Here is an 18,923-nt window from a genome sequence, read left to right as displayed (position 1 = left end):
ATAGTTTTCAAGGAGCTGTATGCAAAGGACTTACCTGCACCTGAAACTAAATGTAGATGATGTATTAAACTTCGCACAGGTCTCAATCAGAGCTTGATGGGATAAGGCTGTAAGAGTCTTGGAGAGAGGTGTGTATTTTACACATGGAAGGGATGAGTTGTTTTAGCCAGGGGGCAGACTACAGTTGCAGTAATCCCTCCCACATACAAAAGAGGTTCACTCCTTTCTCCAAGACTCACAAAGTCCAACAGTATGTCCCATCCCATAAGCTCCCCTTGTCATGTCACCCTATCACTGTGCCTGTGGGATGGTGGAGTCTATGACTTCTCTACCTGAACCTGGTTGGGCTTTTGTAACTGCCTTGACCAACAGAATGAGGCTAAGGTGATGATATATGACTTCATATATCATTAATGGCTATATTTCACAAAATGTCATGTGCCTCTGCCTTGCTCTCTTTATTTGCTCATTCTTGAAAACTCCCGCCTTGTTGTTAGACTAAGCAGCCTGAGGAGAAGCCCATAAAAAGGAGAATCAAGGCCCTTAGACCACAGCCCTGGCTGAGCTCCTAATAGTCAGCAACAGCTTATTAGCCATGTGTATGAGCCATCTGTAAAGTAGAATCTTCAGCCTCCGGTTGAAATAGCCTACTAATGCCACATTTAGCAGAGATGAGCTTACACATATTTGAGCAAAAGAAATGATTCTTGTCATTTTAACGTACCAGGTTTTAGGGTACTTTGCTACACAGTGATAGTTGCTCAAAGCACACCGCTCAAGTGATCTCATTTGTTTCTGTGGCATTAACTACACGGATTCTCAAATCTGAATTTTCAGGTCATATGTTTATTTGGATCTCCCACCCATATATCTAACTATTAATTAGATGTATCCCTCCTTAAGCACAACACATGTGACATTAAGGTATTGTCCTTCACCACCACTGGTTCTTTTTCTATTATTTTGGTTATCTTACTGTCCATTCATTGATGGCAGACATCTGGGAAAACATTCTTAATTCCTACATCTTCCTGCATGTAATTTTACATCTGAAATCTCATTTGAAAGCTGACAGAGTGATATTTTAAAAATATATATGTGATCATGAATTCATACAATTCATAAATGGCTTCACTTTACTTCCACAATAAAGCCCCATTTTCTTGGCAGGATATTCATGGCTTTCAATGATCTGGCCCCTTGCCAGATTTCTAGCCTTACTGACTATTCCTCCTTTTTGCTTTATAATACTGAATTACTAATAGTTCTCCTAATACACAAGGAAAAAAAACAGGCATTTTTACTCCTTCAGGGCATTCCACTCATCTAGGTTTTTGGCAGAAATTAGTTGCTTGTGGTTTTAAGACCCAGGTTCCTGTTTTCTTGCTGGCTGTTAGACAGGGATTGTTCTCATTTCCTACAGGCTGCTCTCAAGCCCTTGCCACATGGCCCTCTCACAACATTGCAGCTTGCTCCTTCAAAGCCAGGGGGAGAATCTTACTAGAGTGTGTTACAACAGACTCCTATGTAATGTCACGTAACCAAAGGAATGGCTACCCATGGGTCCTACTGACACTCAGGGGAGGGGATTATACAAGATTTGTTCACTAGGAGGTAGGAATCTTGGGGGCTCTATTAAAAGTACTTAATAACTAAAGTTATTGTGTACTATCTATCTATCTATCTATCTATCTATCTATCTATCTATCTATATATATATTTCCTAAAAATTGCCAAAGAGAGTCCTATACTTACCTATGGTAGACAGACTTCTAAGATAACTCCCAAGATTCCTATCCCCTGGTGATAAGAATCACTTTGGGAGGCCAAGGTGGGTGGATTGGCTGAGTCCAGGAGTTCGAGACCAGCCTGGGCAACATGGCGAAACCGCATCTCTACAAAATATATAAAAATTAGCCGGGTGTGGTGATCCATGCCTGTAGTCCCAGCTATTTGGTGGAGGTTGAAGTGGGAGGGTTGCTTGAGGCTGGGAGACAGAGGTTACAATGAGCTGAGATCCTGCCACTGCACTCCAGCCTGGGTGAGAGAGCAAGACTCTATCTTGGAAAAAAAAAAAAAGTTTAATTATTAGAAAGTTTGGGAGAATGCATCTTCCTTTGTATCTGCTTTTATCCACTCTATTGGTTATTCAGTGGGCTCTTTCAATCTGACAACTCATGTCCTTCAGTTGTGGGAAAATTTTGTGTTTATTTCAGTGATGATTTCTTCTATATTCTCCCTTCTCTTTTTCTGTGACTTGCATTATTTAGATGTTAGACCTCTTGAACTAGTCCTTCAATTTTATTACCTTTTTTCTCTATCTTCCATCTATTTCTGTTGTGCTTTCTGGGAGATTTATTTAACTTTATTTTTCAATTCTTTATGGATCCAGTGTCTTCCCATCTCCTTGAGGTTGTCTATGGTGGTTTCTGAACCTTTCTTCTTCCCATATAGTCTGTATTTTCTCTATGTTATTTATTTTTCTATGTGTTCTAGTCTCTGTCTTTCATGTTAGAGGCTTTCCTCAGGTGTTTGTTAATGCTTGGATATCTATTCACAATTTAGAATTTGAAACTAGAAGCTGATTGGAAATTCTAACATTGGTGGGACTTGGTGACTTTTAAATATGTGTGTGTGTGTATATATGTATATATACACATATATATATAATATAGAACAGTGACATGTGTTCACATTTTATTTCTTCTCTAGTCTTTTTAAAATTTTATTTAATTTTTTCTTTAAAAAGAATAGAGACAGGGTCACGCTTTGTAGCCCAGGCTGTTCTTGAACTCCTGAGCTCAAGTGGTCTTCCGTCTTGGCCTCCCAAAGTGCTGGGATTATAGGCATGAGCCATCGTGCCTGACCTTTTCATTAATCTTCTTAGTTTCTTACTATCACAATGGAATGATGAGAAAACAAAACAAAAACATCAGTCTTTGCAAGTCTCTGACAAAGAGCAGAGACTTCAAGGCAGTTGGGGTTGGGGGAGACTTGAGAGATGTGGCCAAAATAGTACTGACTCTCTTTGGCTGACTGGGCCGAGGAGGGTTGGGAAGGGGGAATGGTGAGAAGGTGGCATCATTGTAAGCTGTCCTAGATATTTCTGCCCCATGACTGGTAAGTGTCTGATCTGCACAGACCATCCCGTGGGATTTCTCAGTGCCTTCTGGCCACCTGGCCACATGACACCCCACCTCCTTACCTAGTTCAAATGTCCTAGGAACGCCAAGCAGTGCTCAGATGGACCCTGAAGCCAACTGTGCTGGGTGGCGGCAAAAGAGGAGCGTGGAGGAGAGGCAGAGGCAGGCAACAGTATTCCAGATTCTCACACATTCTCTGTTGTGAGAATTCAAGGAGTGTGGTTGAGTCTTGTCTGGGAGACATTTATGGTGGAAGGTGGAGAAGGTGCGGGTAGCAGTGGCAGAAGTCTGTGTCTCTTAGGCAGTAAGCAGACTGAAGAGGTTAGCAGGGCCTAGCCTAGAGCTCTATAAAGTAATTGGGCCTGGCCTGCTTTTTGGCGAATCCCAATGTCAGTATCTTTAGGCTTTTGGGGTTACTCAGTCCCCCAAAAAGGATACAAATTCCAATTGAGGACAAAGGCCTGGCTGCTGGCATTCTGGGAACTGAGTGGAAAGGGACCTGGGGTGAAGGGAACGTCTCACCATTTGGTTACTTAATCCCCCTGATTTCGGCTTGGTGTCCACACTTTCAGCTGTTCCTAGATTTCTGCTGGTGTAGGGAAGTGACAGTTGTTTAAACTCATAGAGTTGGGGAGGGGAGTCTAGGGATCTAACTACCTCTCAAAAGCTTTGACACATTCCTCCTTATTTTAGAGCCTTCCTGTCACTTCCCTTCCAACATTTCCTTCCCAGGTCCAGACATGCCTAACACTGACAGTTCCTGAGCAATTTTAGGATTCTGTAGTTAAAACTTAGTTTTCCCTCTAATGGCTTAGGGTTTTGCTTTGTAGGATCTCCTAAGTCAGTTACTATTCTGACTTCTAAAATTGTGCTACCTTTTCTCTTCCCTTCTTCACATACGTGTGTTTATCTCTTTTAAAAATCCCGCTGCTGTAGTTTTCCTGGGAGTTCTGGAGGGAGTGAAATTAGATGTGTGTATTTAATTTGCTACTTTAACTCAGATGTTCCTCATTGTTTTGTAAGTGTCATTATATGTTAAATTCTTAATGAAAAAGTTTATTCCTTAGTTATCTGTTCTATTTCCCTTGAAATATTTATCTGTATCAATTAGTCCCACACTGTTTTATTTATTGTTTTTGTTTATAATATGTTTATTCTTTATGATTGTAATTTTTGGTTTAACTTCTTATAAAATCTGTTAGTTTTATAATGCCTAAACTTATAGGGGGCCAGGCACGATGGCTCATGCCTGTAATCCCATCACTTTGGAAGGCCAAGGTGGGAGGATCACTTGAGCCCAGGAGTTCAAGACCTAGCCTGGGCAACACAGGGAGACCTCGTCTCTACAAAAAATTAAAAAAAAAAAAACCAAAACAAGCTAGGCATGGTGGTGTGCATCTGTGGTCCCAGCTACTTGGGAGGCTGAGGTGGGAGGATTGTTTGAGCCCAGAAGGCTAAGGCTACAATGAGCTGTGATTGTGCCATTCCACTCCAGCCTGACGAGCGAGCAAGATTCTGTCTCAAAAAAACAAACAGAACTATATAGGTGCATTGGGAGCATTAAATTCAGGAAATTAAGAGATCATTTCTGTTAGTGTTGGATTATTTTACAGACTTTTTAAAACTTGTGACTTTATTAATAAGAATTAGGAGAATTTAAATCCAAATGTTGGAATATTATTATCACACTTTTTTTTTTTTCAATGAAGACTGAAGTTGCTGAAGATCCTCAACAAGTTTCAACTGTCCATCTCCAACTGGGCTTACCACTGGTTTTTATTGTTAGCCAACAGGCTACTTATGAAGCTGATAGAAGAACTGCAGAATGGGTTGCTTGGCGTCTTCTGGGAAAAGCAGGAGTTTTACTCTTGTTAAGGTATCTTAAACATCGAATATTTATTATATTTAGCAAAATGCTAATAGTTTCCACATTTTAAAATATGGTAATTTAGTCACTTATAAGTAAACTCAAATCTCTAATAGATTCCAATATAGTTAGAACTAGTTGCTGAGCTAAAATCTGTACATTCATTTAAGGTTGATTAAAACTTAGAATTTTAAACCTTGCTAAATGAAGATGGAGATTAAGATGGAGACTAGAAAATCTGGTCTATGTTTATGTGTAAAATTTTTCAGTCACTAAATTGTAATTTTTTTTGTAATTTTTAGTATAAGAATGTAGTTCTATTTTCTATTGACGTCCTGGGTGACTATTATTCTTTAGATTAGCAACATAAAACATTTATTTCCATTTTGAAAAAGGGACTCTTTGGAAGTGAACATTCCTCAAGATGCTAATGTGGTCTTCAAAAGAGCAGAAAAGGTTAGTTGTTTTATGTATTGTTCTGCAGTACCTGTTTATTTAAAGAAAGCTAATATATGTGGTCTTTAATATATTTTTATTATAGAAAAATCTGTAAATTATAAATTGCTCCTATTCAAAAAAAATTGCTGTTAACGTTTTGATGTTTTTATCATGTGTCAGTCTGGTTTTTATCCTATGTTCACATATTTATATGTATTTTTTTAAATAAAACAAAATCAGGATTATGCTATATATCCTGCTTTTTGTTTAAAATAATATTGGGCAAGGCATGGTGGCTTATACCTGTAATCTAGCAGTTTGGGAGGCTGAGGCAGGTGGATTGCTTGAGCGCAGGAGTGCAAGACCAGCCTAGGCAACATCGGGAGACCCCATCTCTACAAAAAATTGGCTGGATGTGGTGGTGCATGCCTATAGTCCCAGTTACTCAGGAGGCTGAGGTGGGAGAATCACTTGAGCCCCAGAGGTTTGAGCTGCAGTGAGCCACGATTGTGCCACTGCACGTCCACCCTGGGTGACAGAGACAGACCCTGTCTCAAAAAAATAAACAAGATAAAACAGAATTCAAACCATAGCAGTGGTGAAAGACAGAATAGTGATTACTTTTGGGGGATGTTAATGACAGGAAGAGCAAGAAGATGGCCACTGGTTGTGCTGATGATGTTCTGTATCTTAATCTGTATGGTGGTTATACAAGTATGTCCACTTTGTAAAAATCCATCAAACTCTATACTTAAAATTTTTGTTCTTTTCTGTGTTAATGTTATACTTTAATTAAAAGGCTTACTACAAAAATTTCTGTGAATATTTGGAACAAATTAAGTTTGATTTTGATTACTTTTAAAGTTTATTATATTTCTGTAGAAATCAAAATTGCTTGTTTTGAATATAATGTTAAAAAAATGAAGATATGTGATAGCAAAGAACAAACATACTTAGAGCTCATAGCTTTATTCCAATATAGAGTTACAGTCAAGTATACTTTGCTAAAATAATCTAGTGGCCTAAAATTTCATATTTTAAAAGTGTAACAGTTGGGCATAGTGAAATAAATCTTCAGTAATATTTTTTAATATTAATTAAGTAATATTGATCTCAATAGAATTTGGTATTCTTAAAATAACTGGGAGCACATAGTAATTTAATGTTGTTTATAGCTAAACAGGAAATCGAACTTACTAGTGGAATTAATTTAGATGAAGTATTGTTTTGAATATTTCTGTGGAATGTCAGAATAATCAATTTTGACTTACTCTGTCTGCAGTAAAATTAGATATATTTCCATTTTATAAAGAGGTAGAACTTGCTATTATATGTGAAATGTTTTACAGACTTCAGTATAATGTGGTTGTGACAAGAAGCAAGTGAGGCTTTCAGCACCTTTTTTGCCACCTTTTTCAGTGTACCCATTGTCTTTATAGAAGGTATGCTTTGGATGCTTTTCTTTTCACAGTAATTTTGGAGTTAATTTCCTTTTTCATTTTGCTAAATTTTAGAATTGAAGTTCAAAGGCTTAGTTTTATTTTAGTGTCAAACAAGTAAAACTTGTTTTTTTTTTTTTTTTTCAGTGTCTCACCCTGTCGCCCAGGCTGGAGTGCAGTGGCGCAATCTCGCCTCACTGCAACCTCTGCCTCCTGGGTTCAGACGATTCTCCTGTTTCAGCCTCCCAAGTGGCTGGAATTACAGGTGTGTGCCACCACGCCAGTCTAATTTTTGTATTTTTAGTAGAGATAGGGTTTCACCATGTTGGCCAGGCTGGTCTTGAACTACTGACCTCAGGTGATCCGCCCGCCTCGACCTCCCAAAGTGCTGGGATTACAGATGTGGGCCACCACACCTGGCCCAAGTAAAACATTTTTATATCAAAATACTTTGCTATATTCATTTTTTAAAAATTAATGTATTTCTAGGGAGTTCCAGTGGAATTTTTGGTATTACATGATGTTGATTTAATAATATCTCACGTGGAAAATAATATGCACATTGAGGAAATACAAGAAGATGAAGACAATGACATGGAAGGTCCAGATATAGGTAATGTGTTGTGATTCTCACCCCTTCCCCATCCTGCCCAGCACCCATAAAGTCAGTGAAATTTCCAATGAATTAACTTTCTCGAAGAATGTATTCAGATTCAAGACTCTGTAAAGAAACCTGGAGGAATTTATTTGGAACCACATTTTATCAAGTTGATTTATTGAAAAGATGTAAGGATGCTATATTTTGTTTAATGTATTAGCATTTACTGTTACATATCAGGCTTCAAACTTCCCACATCTGTGCCTTCATCTTCCATATCAGTTCTTTCAGCTGTTCTGGACTAGTCCATGTTTAAAAACTCTACTTAGAAACTACAACATGATAATTCATTATTACTATTTTTATTAGGAAATGGAGTTCTAATAAATATTGGTATATTTGTACTTGTAAATAAATCCAGTTGTTAATGGTATAAGGAGTAAATTTCAATAACATTTTAACACTTCTTTTAAACAGTTATTTCAGTTTTTAAAAAATGTATTGCTTACATTTATGAAGTATTGTATAGTTTTTAACTCTTTTTCCCACATATTATTTACTTTGATTATTATTCTCTGAGTTAGCTGATACCACTTTCATTTTATACATGAAGAGTCTGCATTTCCTGAGTTCAGTGATCTGCCCAAAGTCCCACAAGTGGCAGGTGGTGGGGACTGGGCTAGAACTTAAGCATCCTGAAATAAAATCTTATTTATTAGTGACAGTCAAGAATACTTCGCTAAAATAATCTAGTGGCCTAAAATTTGATATTTTTAAAGTGTAACAGTTGGGCAATAGTGAAATAATTATTCCTGATATATCTTTCATAACATCAATCCTCTTCTGTAATTATTCATTTACTTTTTTCTCTTCTCCACTAGTCTATAAATATTTCTAAATCAAGGATTATGTCTTGTTCATTTTTGTATAACATATAGTAGATTCTTGAATGTTTTATATAGTACCATTATGAGCTCCAAGAAGGAAGCAATTTGCATATCATTTTCATGAGGTCCATGCATTGTGATCAAAATCTATATTATAAATTTAATAAGCGCTTTCACTCTTAGCAGTGACCAGTTTCTTGGTTTGAGCGGAGCTCTGGTTCTTTTCCGATATGCAGGGGTTAGAATTGCTTGTGTTCCTCTCTGGAGTTCTCAGTGGGCTTGTCATTACATAAGCAGACCTGTGTTCTGGTCTCTTGTTTCCTGCTTATTCCTGTAATGGTTCCTATATTTGAACCTTCAGAGTTAGAGGACTTGTCCCCAATCTCAGTTTATTTGATTCCTGTCTTCAGTGGGAGTTGCCTGTTTGAAGATTTCTTTGTGGCCACAGCCCCTATATTGTTTCCTGACTCTGTGGCCTTACTTACCCTCTGATGCTGCCTTCTCTTTCTGGTTTTTATTTTTATTTTTTTAATTGACCAATAATAATTATACCTATTTGTGGGGTACATAGTGATGTTTCAATACATATAATGTATAGTGATCAGGTCGGGGTAATTAGTGTATCCATCATTTCAAACATTTATCATTTCTTTGTGTTGGAAATGTTCAATAACCTCCAGCCTGTTTCTAGTATTTCTTTTGCAGCTTTGCCTTTTTTGTTTATTTTTCATCTTAACTTCCTATTATCAGTAATCCATATTGGCCCAGAATGTTGTATGGTGTTGTGCCTGTATCTAATTCTTCCCCCTCCCTTTGTATCACTCCCGTTTACAAAGGAAAACTGGATAAGGGTTAGGAAAGAATTTATTACCATCTGAGAATGTAAATCAGAGACAGGTGCACCCCAGAGAAAATCAGCAAAATGGAATCAGAATGAAAAAGACTAGATTCCACAAAAGGGCAATCTGAAAAAAGAAAAGAAGCATGTGTTCCAGCCTGGGCAACATGACGAAACCCCATCTCTACAAAAAATACAAAAATTAGCCAAGATGGTGGTATGTGCCTATAATCCCAGCTCCTTGGGAGGCTGAGGTGGGAGGATTGCTTGAGCCCAGGAGTTGGAGGTTGCAGTGAGCTGAGATCGTGCCTGTGCACTCCAACCTGGGCAACAGAGTGAGACCCTGTCTCAAAAAAAAAAAGAAAAAAAAGAAAAGAAAAAAAAAGCAGCATGTGTAACTGAAAATAGTGTGTATGTTATTAATGAATAGGTGGAAGGTAGAGCTGAGGAGTGACTAAATTTAGAAGTGATGGTAGCTTATTGGAATATAAGAAAAGAGGGAAAGGAGGAAAAAGAAACAGAAGACTGACAGGAAAATGAAAATATATGAATAATAAGAAAAAATACAGTAAATAAGAAAATAGGTCTTTACTAATTTTGGTATTGAGAATGTAATTTTTTAGTGTCATGGAATTTGGTGCTTAAAAGTACCTTAAAGTTATATAGTGCAACTCTCATGCTTCACAAGAGTTGAACATTGAGGCCCAGAGAGTTATGTGATTGAGTAGAGTCGTACAGTTAGAAAATGGCTGAGGTTTTATTGAAATCCAGATCTAGAATTTTAATTTATTGTAGGTCATGTGTCTCCTAACAATGAGGATAGTTTCTGAGAAATGCATCATTAGGTGATTTCATTGAGCAAACATCATGAAGTTCACTTACACAAACCTACATGGTGTAGCCTATTACACACCTAGGGTGTATGGTATAGCCTATTGCTCCTAGGCCACAAACCTATACAGCATGTTACTGTACTGAATACTGTAGGTACCTATAACACAATGGTAGATATTTATGTATCTAAACATGTGTAAACATAGAAGAGGTACAATAAAAACATGGTATAAAAGATAAAAAATGGTACACTTGTATGGGGTACACATACCATGTATGGAGCTTGCAGGACTGGAAGTTGCTCTGGGTGAGTCAGTGAGTGAGTGTAAAGGCCTAGAACATTACATTATCGTAGATTTATAAATACTGTACACTTAGGCTGTACTAAATTTATAAATTTTTTTCAATAATTTGTCTTAGCTTTCTGTAACTTTTTTACTTTATACATTTTTACAATTTTTAAAAACATTTTGACTGTTTTGTAATAACATTAAAGCACAAACACATCGTACAGCTGTACAAAAATATTTTCTTTTTTTATATCCTTATTCTGTAAGCTTTTTTTCCATTTAAAACTTTTATGTTTTACGTTTTAAACTTTTCTCTAAAAATGAAAACACACATCAGCCTAGGCTTGTACAGGGTCAAGATCATCCATATTACTCTCTTCCACTTCCACATCTTGTCCCTTTGGAAGGTCTTCAGGGACAGTAACAAGCATGGAGCTGTCATTTCCTATGATAATAATACCTCCTTTTAGAACACCTCCTGAAGACCTACCTGAGGCTGTTTTACAGTGAACTTTTTATTTTATAAGTGAAAGGAGTACACTCTAATGATAAGAGTATAGTAAATATATAAACCAATAATCTAGTCCTTTGTTATCATTATCAAGTATTATTTACTGTACATAATTGTATGTGCTGTACTTTTTTTTTTTTTTTTGAGACAGAGTTTCACTTTTGTCGCCCAGGCTGGAGTGCAGCAGTGCGATCTCGGCTCACTGCAACCTCCACCTCCTGGGTTCAAGTGATTCTTCTGCCTCAGCCTCCCAGGTAGCTGGGATTACAAGCATCGCCACCATGCCCGGCTAATTTTTTGTATTTTTAGTAGAGACAGGGTTTCACCATGTTGGCCAGGCTGGCCTGGAACTCCTGACCTCAAGTGATCCGTCCACCTCGGCCCCCCAAAGTGCTGAGATTACAGGTGTGAGCCACTGTGCCTGGCCTCATGTGCTATATGACTCACAGTAGGTTTGTTTACACCAGCATCACCGCAAACATGTGAGTAATGTGTTGTGCTACAATGTTACAATGGCCACATCACCAGATGATAGGAATTTCTCAGCTCTATTATAATCTTAAGGGACTGCAGTTGTATATGTTGTCCATTGTTGACTGAAATGTCATTATGTGGTGCGTGACTGTATTAGAAATTATGTATAAAACAATACTTTAGTTCTATGAATGTATTGTCTTCTCTCTCCCTTCTGTCTTTTTAATGTGTTGTTACAGAGAATTATGAACATACGGAGATAGAATAATAGAACAAATTCTTGTTATCCATTACTTGGCCCCAGCCATTATCAAACCATGGCTCATCCTGCCCCAATTACCCCCCACCTCTTACTGTTTTGTAGTAAATCCCAAACATGTAATTTCATCTATAAGTATTTCCCTGGGTTTCAGAAATATAAGGATTTTCCTTTTTAACATTAACATAATTAATACTATTATTACATCTAAAAAATTAACAATTCTTAATATCATCATATATCCAGTCAGTGTTTGAACTTCTGATTGCACCATGCTCTTACATGCCACTGTGCCTTTGCTCATGCCGTTCTCTTTGCTCTTTATGCCACCACTGCCTTTCTTCTCTGCCTACCTGAGTTTTCTTTTCCTTTTCATGTTCATGTTTTCATGTTCATAAAGAAGCTTTATCCTTTAATCAAGTTATATGCTCCATTTATGTTACCGTACAATCTCTACAAACTTCCAACAGAATATTTATGAATCCCAATGTATTTTTGAAGATACATGGATGGATGGATGGATGGATGGATGGATGGATGGATGGATGGATGGATGAATCTATCATTCTGTTGATTGGTCTGTCTAAAGGAAGGGTTTTCACATATTCAGAATCCACTCATAACTTGATGCTTTTTGGATAAAATCCAGACTTCTTGGCTCATGTGACCTCTTATGATCTAGCCACTGCCTAGCCTAGAGTTTTCTCATGCTGTTTATTCCTTCAGCCCCATCTTGTCTTAGTCAAATTTGCCTTCCCTCAGCCTTGTATGTGCTCAACTCTTTTATGTCTCAGAGCTTTCGTACATGTTATTCTCTTTGTCTAAAACATTCTTTTCTTGATTGTCTACCTGGCAGACTTTGGGCTTCCCAATCTAAATAGCCCTGTTATAATCTCTCAGTGTATCCTTTACCTTTCTTCATAAATTGATCATGATTTATAATTATATATTTATTCAGTGATCAGTTTATCTGACTTTTCCATAGATAGAAGTTCCATGTGGTCAGGACTATGTCTGTTTTGTTTACCAGTTTTCCTAGTACCTGTCATAATGCTTGGCATATAGTAGAGGCAAAATAAACAAAACGGCACTATTAATATTCTTTGTAGAACAAGTTTTAATTTGAAATTGACTAAAACTTTCCAACTTCTAGGTCAGGAAGCATCTCAGAGTCAGTTAAGCAACTGGAAAGCTTTCTAAATATCATGCATCCTAACTATTAAGATAGGATGAATTCAAAAGTTTGTATAAAGTACTGAATTTTTATATGCTTCCTATGAGAAGAGCTTAAATAGTTTTCATTATACATCAATATTTAAATTAATTTCTTTTCCAACATTTTAGATGTTCAGGATGATGAAGTGGCAGAAACTGTTTTCAGAGATAGGAAGAGAAAATTACCTTTGGAACTGACAGTGGAACTAACAGAAGAAACATTTAATGCAACAGTGATGGCTTCTGACAGCATAGTACTCTTCTATGCTGGTTGTGAGTATGAGCCTTTAGAGGAGACTATTACATATTAGGACATTTAAAAACCCAGATTTAATTTTTGGCATTCCATGTATTGCATGTTGTAAAATGAAATTGCTTTCGTATCTCTCAAGTAGTCTGTGTGCATTGAAGCATTTACTTCTGATTCTGGGATTGTGCAATTGATTTATATCTGATTTACAAATTAAAGGTGAATGATTAAACTAGATGTTCATTAACTTTGAAAATTGTGACTCACACTAATGATTTTTAACATATTAACAGTTATTATAGATTTATAGTAAGTATATTGCTTTTATCTTCAAATCATAGCCATTTAGCTATATTCCTTGCGGTACAAGTGTGGAAAATCAGTTGCATTTGAAACTCTCTTAAGTGGTTGGACTATGTTGAGAAATGTATAGTAGAATATTTCTGATTAACAATAATTTTGGGAAACCTCATAAATCTGTATATTTGTTACATATCAGTGTGGTTGCTTTGGAGATACACATGTAATATCTGTTGAATTTTTAATTTTCATATAGGGCAAGCAGTATCCATGGCATTTTTGCAATCCTATATTGATGTGGCAGTTAAACTGAAAGGTAGTGTACTGTGCTATGCATGCTTATTATTCTGATTCTAAGCTGTAGCTATTTGTAAAACTATGTCATGCGAAAAATATAGAAAACCACATAAAATTTCAGGTTACTATGTTTGTGTCTCCAGGGTTAAGTTAATGAACCAGGAGTTTCAAGAGTGCTTAGAGCATTCACTTTGATTTGTCTTTATAGAACTGTCTTTAGTAGAAAGTAGAGAGCCTATGTATTAAGTATTTGTGGCTACACAGTTAATCCAACAACCTTTTTGGTTCAAGTCAGTCATTCAGCAAGCATTTATGAGTGCCTACTCTGTGCCAGTTACTCCAGTTAAATATTGGAAATAAAAATTTGGCCGATTCAAGACTCAGTCTCACGGTCTAATGAGAGATCAAAAATCCCTGTGTCCTTGAAACTATATAGTTTACTCCTCATGGATGGAATGCTTTTTAATATCCAGGATCTTTTTATGTTAACCATCCTGTGAAACCTTATTTAATAGTGGGCAAATAAAGATCCAAGGAATGGACTTTAACTGAAAATATCTGTGTTACCATCTCAGCAAAGACATAGGGAAAAATGAGGGAGGCCTGTTAGTAAGAGAGGTAATAATGGATTAGGTATGCTTGATGTAAGTTCCTTATGGTTAGGTAGTATGCCTTATATCAGCTTACTGGGCTTGGCATATTGCCTTACATTGCAGAATATCTGGTTTTTAATAATTGTTGGATAAATGAATAATAGAGTTTCATAAATTTTGTTTCATTTAATGGAAACTATGTACTGATGTACAACTTATTTATACATTGAAGCTTTTGAAAACTCAAGAAATTGATTCTAGACACTCAACCCTAAGTGTACCATTCCTTTTTTTAAATTTTTTTTTATTTCCATAGGTTATTGGGGAACAGGTGGTGTTTGGTTACATGAGTAAGTTCTTTGGTGGTGATTTGTGAGATATTGGTGCACTCATCACCTGAGCAGTATATACTGTGCTGCACCCAATTTGTGGCCTTTTATTCCTTACTCTATTCCCACCCTTTCCCCTTGAGTCTCCACAGTCCATTTTGTCTTTCTTATGCCTTTGCATCCTCATAGCTTAGCTCCCAAATATGAGTGAGAACATGTGATGGTTGGTTTTTCATTCCTGAGTTAAAATAATAGTCTCCAGTCTCATCCCGGTCACTGCAAATGCCGTTAATTCATTCCTTTTTATGGCTGAGTAGTATTCCATTATATGTATGTATATATACCACAGTGTCTTTGTCCACTTGTTGATTGATGAGCATTTGGGTTAGTTCCATGTTTTTTCAATTGCAATTGTGCTGCTATAAATGTGTGCAGTGACTTATTTTCCTCTGGGTAACCAGTAGTGGGATTGTTGGATCAAGTTCCTTTTAGTTCTTTAAGGAATCTCCACACTGTTTTCCGCAGTGGTTGTACTAGTTTACATTCCCACCAGCAGTGTAGAAGAGTTCCCTGTTCACCACATCCACGCCAACATCTATTATTTTTTTATTTTTTTGATTATGGCCATTCTTGCAGGAGTCAGGTGGTATCTCATTGTGTTTTTGAATTATATTTCCCTGATCATTAGTGATGTTGAGCATTTTTTCATGTTTATTGGCCATTTGTATATCTTCTTTTGTAATTGTCTCTATTCATGTCCTTAGCCTGCTTTTTGATGGGATTGTTTGTTTTTTTCTTGCTAATTTGTTTGAGTTCATTGTAGATTCTGGAGATTAGTTTTTTGCCAGACGTATAGATAGTGAAGATTTTCTCCCATTCTGTGAGTTGTCTGTTTACTCTGCTGGACCGTTCCTTTGGTGTGCAAAAGCTCTTTAGTTTAATTAAGTCTCAGCTATTTATCTTGTTTTTATTGCATTTGCTTTTGGGTCCTTGGTCATGAAATTCTTGCTTAAGGCAATGTCTAGAAGGGTTTTTCCAATGTTGTCTTCTTTTTATTATAGAATTTTTATAGTTTCAGGTCTTGGATTTAAGTCTTTGCTCCATCTTGAGTTGATTTTGTATAAGGTGAGATGAGGATCCAGTTTCATTCTCCTGCATGTGGCTTGCCAATTATCTCAGCAACATTTGTTGAATAGGGTGTCTTTCCCCACTTTATATTTTTGTTTGCTTTGTTGAAGATCAATTGGCTGTAAGTATTAGGGTTTATTTCTGAGTTCTCTATTCTGTTCCATTGGTCTATGTGCCAGTTTTTATGCCAGTACCATGCTGTTTTGGTGACTCTGGCCTTATACTTTGAAATAGGTAATGTGATGCCTCCAGATGTGTTCTTTTTGCTTAGTCTTACTTTGGGTATGTGGGCTCTTTTTTGGTTCCATATGAATTTCAGGATTGTTTTTTCTAGTTCTGTGAAGAATGATGGTGGTATTTTGATGGGAATTGTGTTGAATTTATAGATTGCTTTTGGCAGTATGGTCATTTTCACAATACTGATTCTACCCATCCATGAACATGAGATGTGTTTCCATTTGTTTGTGTCATCCACGATTTCTTTCAGCAGTGTTTTGTAGTTTTCCCTGTAGAGGTCTTTCACCTCCTTGGTTAGGTATATTCCTGAGTATTTTTATTTTATTTTATTTTTTTTGCAGCTATTGTAAAAGGGGTTGAATTCTAGACTTGATTCTCAGCTTGGTCGCTGTTGGTGTATAGAAGAGCTATTGATTTGTGTACATTGATTCTGTATCTGGGTACTTTGCTGAATTATTTTATCACTTCTAGGAACTTTCTGGATGAGTCTTTAGGGTTTTCTAGATAAACAATCATATCATCAGCAAACAGCAACAGTTTGACTTCCTGTTTACCAGTTTAGATGCCTTTATTTCTTTCTCTTGTCTGATTGCTCTGGCTAGGACTTCCAGTATACTGTATTGAAGAGGAGTGGTGAGAGTGGGCATCCTTGTCTTGTTCCAGTTCTCAGAAGGAATACTTTCAACTTTTCCCCATGCAGTATTATGTTGGCTGTGTGTTTGTCATAGATGGCTTTTGTTACATTGAGGTATGTTTCTTGTATGCCAGTTTTGCTGAGAGTTTTAATCATAAAGGAATGCTGGATTTTGTCAAATGCTTTTTCTGCATCTATTGAGATGATTATGTGATTTTTGTTTTTGATTCCATTTATGTGGTGTATCACATTTATTGATTTGTGTATTTTAATCATCCCTGCATCCCTGGTATGAAACCCATGTGATCATGGTGGATTATCTTTTTGATATGTTGTTGGATTCAGTTAGCTAGTGTTTTGTTGAGGATTATAGCATCTATGTTCATCAGGGATATTGGTCTGTAGTTTTCTTTTTTGGTTATGTCTTTTCCTGGTTTTGGTATTAGGGTGATACTGGTGTCATAGAATGATTTAGCGAGGGTTCCCTTTTTCTCTATCTTGTGGAATAGTGTCAATAGGATTGGTACCAATTCTTCTTTGAATGTCTGGTAGGATTCTGCCGTGAATCTGTCTGGTCCTGGACTTTTTTTTTTGTTGGTAATTTTATTACCATTTCAATCTCACTGGTTGTTATTGCACTGTTCAGAGTAGCTAATTCTTCCTGATTTAAGCTGAGAAGGTTGTATCTTTCCAGGAATTTATCCATCTCCTCTAGGTTTTCCAGTTTATGTGCACAAAGGTGTTCTGAATGATCTTTTGTATTTCTGTGGTGTCAGTGTGATATCTCCCATTTCGTTTCTAATAGAGCTTATTTGGATTTCCTCTTTTCTTTTCTTGGTTAATCTTGCTAATGGTCTGTCAGTTTTATTTTTCTTTGCAAAGAACCAGCTTTTTGTTTCATTTATCTTTTGTATTTTTTGTTGTTTCAATTTCATTTAGTTCTGCCCTGATCTTGGTTACTTCCTTTCTTCTGCTGGGTTCGGATTTGGTTTGTTCTTGTTTCTCTAGTTCCTTGAGGTGTGACCTTAGATTGTCTGTTTGTGCTCTTTCAGACTTTGATGTAAGCAGTTAGAGCTATGAACTTTCCTCTTAGCACTGCCTTTGTTATATCCCAGAGGTTTTGATAGGTTGTGTCACTATTGTCATTCAGTTTGGAGAATTTTTAAATTTCCATCATGATTTCATTTTTGACCCAACGATCATTCAGGAGCAAGTTATTTAATTTCCATGTATTTGCATGGTTTTGAAGGTTCCTTTTGAAGTTGATTTCCAGTTTTATTCCACTGTGGTCTGAGAAAGTACTTGATATAATTTCAATTTTCTTGAATTTATTGAGGCTTATTTTGTGGCCTCTATCATATGGTCTGTCTTGGAGGAAGTTCCATGTGCTGTTGAATAGAATGTATATTCTGTGGTTGTTGGGTAGAATGTTCTGTAAATACCTGTTAAGTCCATTTGTACCAGGGTATAGTTTAAAGCCGTTGTTTCTTTGTTGACCTTCTGTCTTGATGACCTGTCTAGTGCTGTCAGCGGAGTAGTGAAGTCTCCCACTATTATGATGTTGCTGTCTATCTCATTTCATAGGTCTGTTAGTAATTGTTTTATAAATTCAGGCACTCCAATGTTAGGTGCATATATATTTAGGATTGTGATATTTTCCTGTTGGACAAGGCCTTTTATCATTATATAATGACACCCTTTGTCTTTTTTATAACTGTTGTTGCTTTAAAGTTTGTTTTGTCTGATACAAGAACAGCTACCCCTGCTCACTTTTGGTGTCCATTTGCATGGAATGTCTTTTTCCATCCCTTTACCTTAAGTTTATGTGAGTCTTTATGTGTTAGGTGTGTCTCTTGAAGGTAGCAGATAGTTGGTTGGTGAATTCTTATCCATTTTGCAATTTTGTGTCTTTTAAGTGGAGCATTTAGGCCATTTACATTCAATGTTAGTATTGAGATGTGAGATACCATTCCATTCATCATGCTATTTGTTGCCTGTATACCATTTAAAAAAAAATTGTATTTGTTTTGTAGGTCCTGTGAGATTTATGCTTCAAAGAGGTTCTTTTTTGATGTGTTTCCAGGATTTGTTTCAAGATCTAGAGCTCCTTTTAGCAGTTCTTGTAGTTCTGGCTTGGTAGTGGCGAATTCTCTCAGCATTTGTTTGTCTGAAAAATACTGTATCTTTCATTCACTTAGGAAGCTTAGTTTTGCTGGGTACAAAATTCTTGGCTGATAATTGTTTCGTTTGAAGAGGCTGAAGATAAGGCCCCAATCGCTTCTAGCTTGTAGAGCTTCTGCTGAGAAATCTGCTGTTAGTCTGATAGGTTTTCCTTTATATGTTACCTGGTGTTTTTGCCTCA

The 18,923-nt window shown here is 36.7% G+C and overlaps 1 protein-coding gene across 6 annotated transcripts in view; it reads left to right on the top strand.

Moving 5' to 3' along the window:
- Positions 1-18,923, top strand: part of TXNDC16 (thioredoxin domain containing 16) — a 120,243-nt gene that overhangs the window by 56,455 nt on the left and 44,865 nt on the right. For 5 of the 6 annotated variants that reach the window (XM_054448655.1, XM_063651593.1, XM_063651595.1 and 2 more), the window contains exons 10-14: positions 4,853-5,019; positions 5,406-5,466; positions 7,377-7,500; positions 12,923-13,066; positions 13,600-13,659. In XM_054448655.1, coding sequence (XP_054304630.1) covers positions 4,853-5,019; positions 5,406-5,466; positions 7,377-7,500; positions 12,923-13,066; positions 13,600-13,659 — 556 coding nt within the window. The remainder of the gene's footprint in view (positions 1-4,852; positions 5,020-5,405; positions 5,467-7,376; positions 7,501-12,922; positions 13,067-13,599; positions 13,660-18,923) is intronic. The other variant, XM_054448657.1, reaches the window with a different exon arrangement.

Source organism: Pongo pygmaeus, chromosome 15 (genome assembly GCF_028885625.2).
Source record: "Pongo pygmaeus isolate AG05252 chromosome 15, NHGRI_mPonPyg2-v2.0_pri, whole genome shotgun sequence".
NCBI lineage: Eukaryota > Metazoa > Chordata > Mammalia > Primates > Hominidae > Pongo > Pongo pygmaeus.
This window is presented reverse-complemented; position numbering and strand designations above follow the sequence as displayed.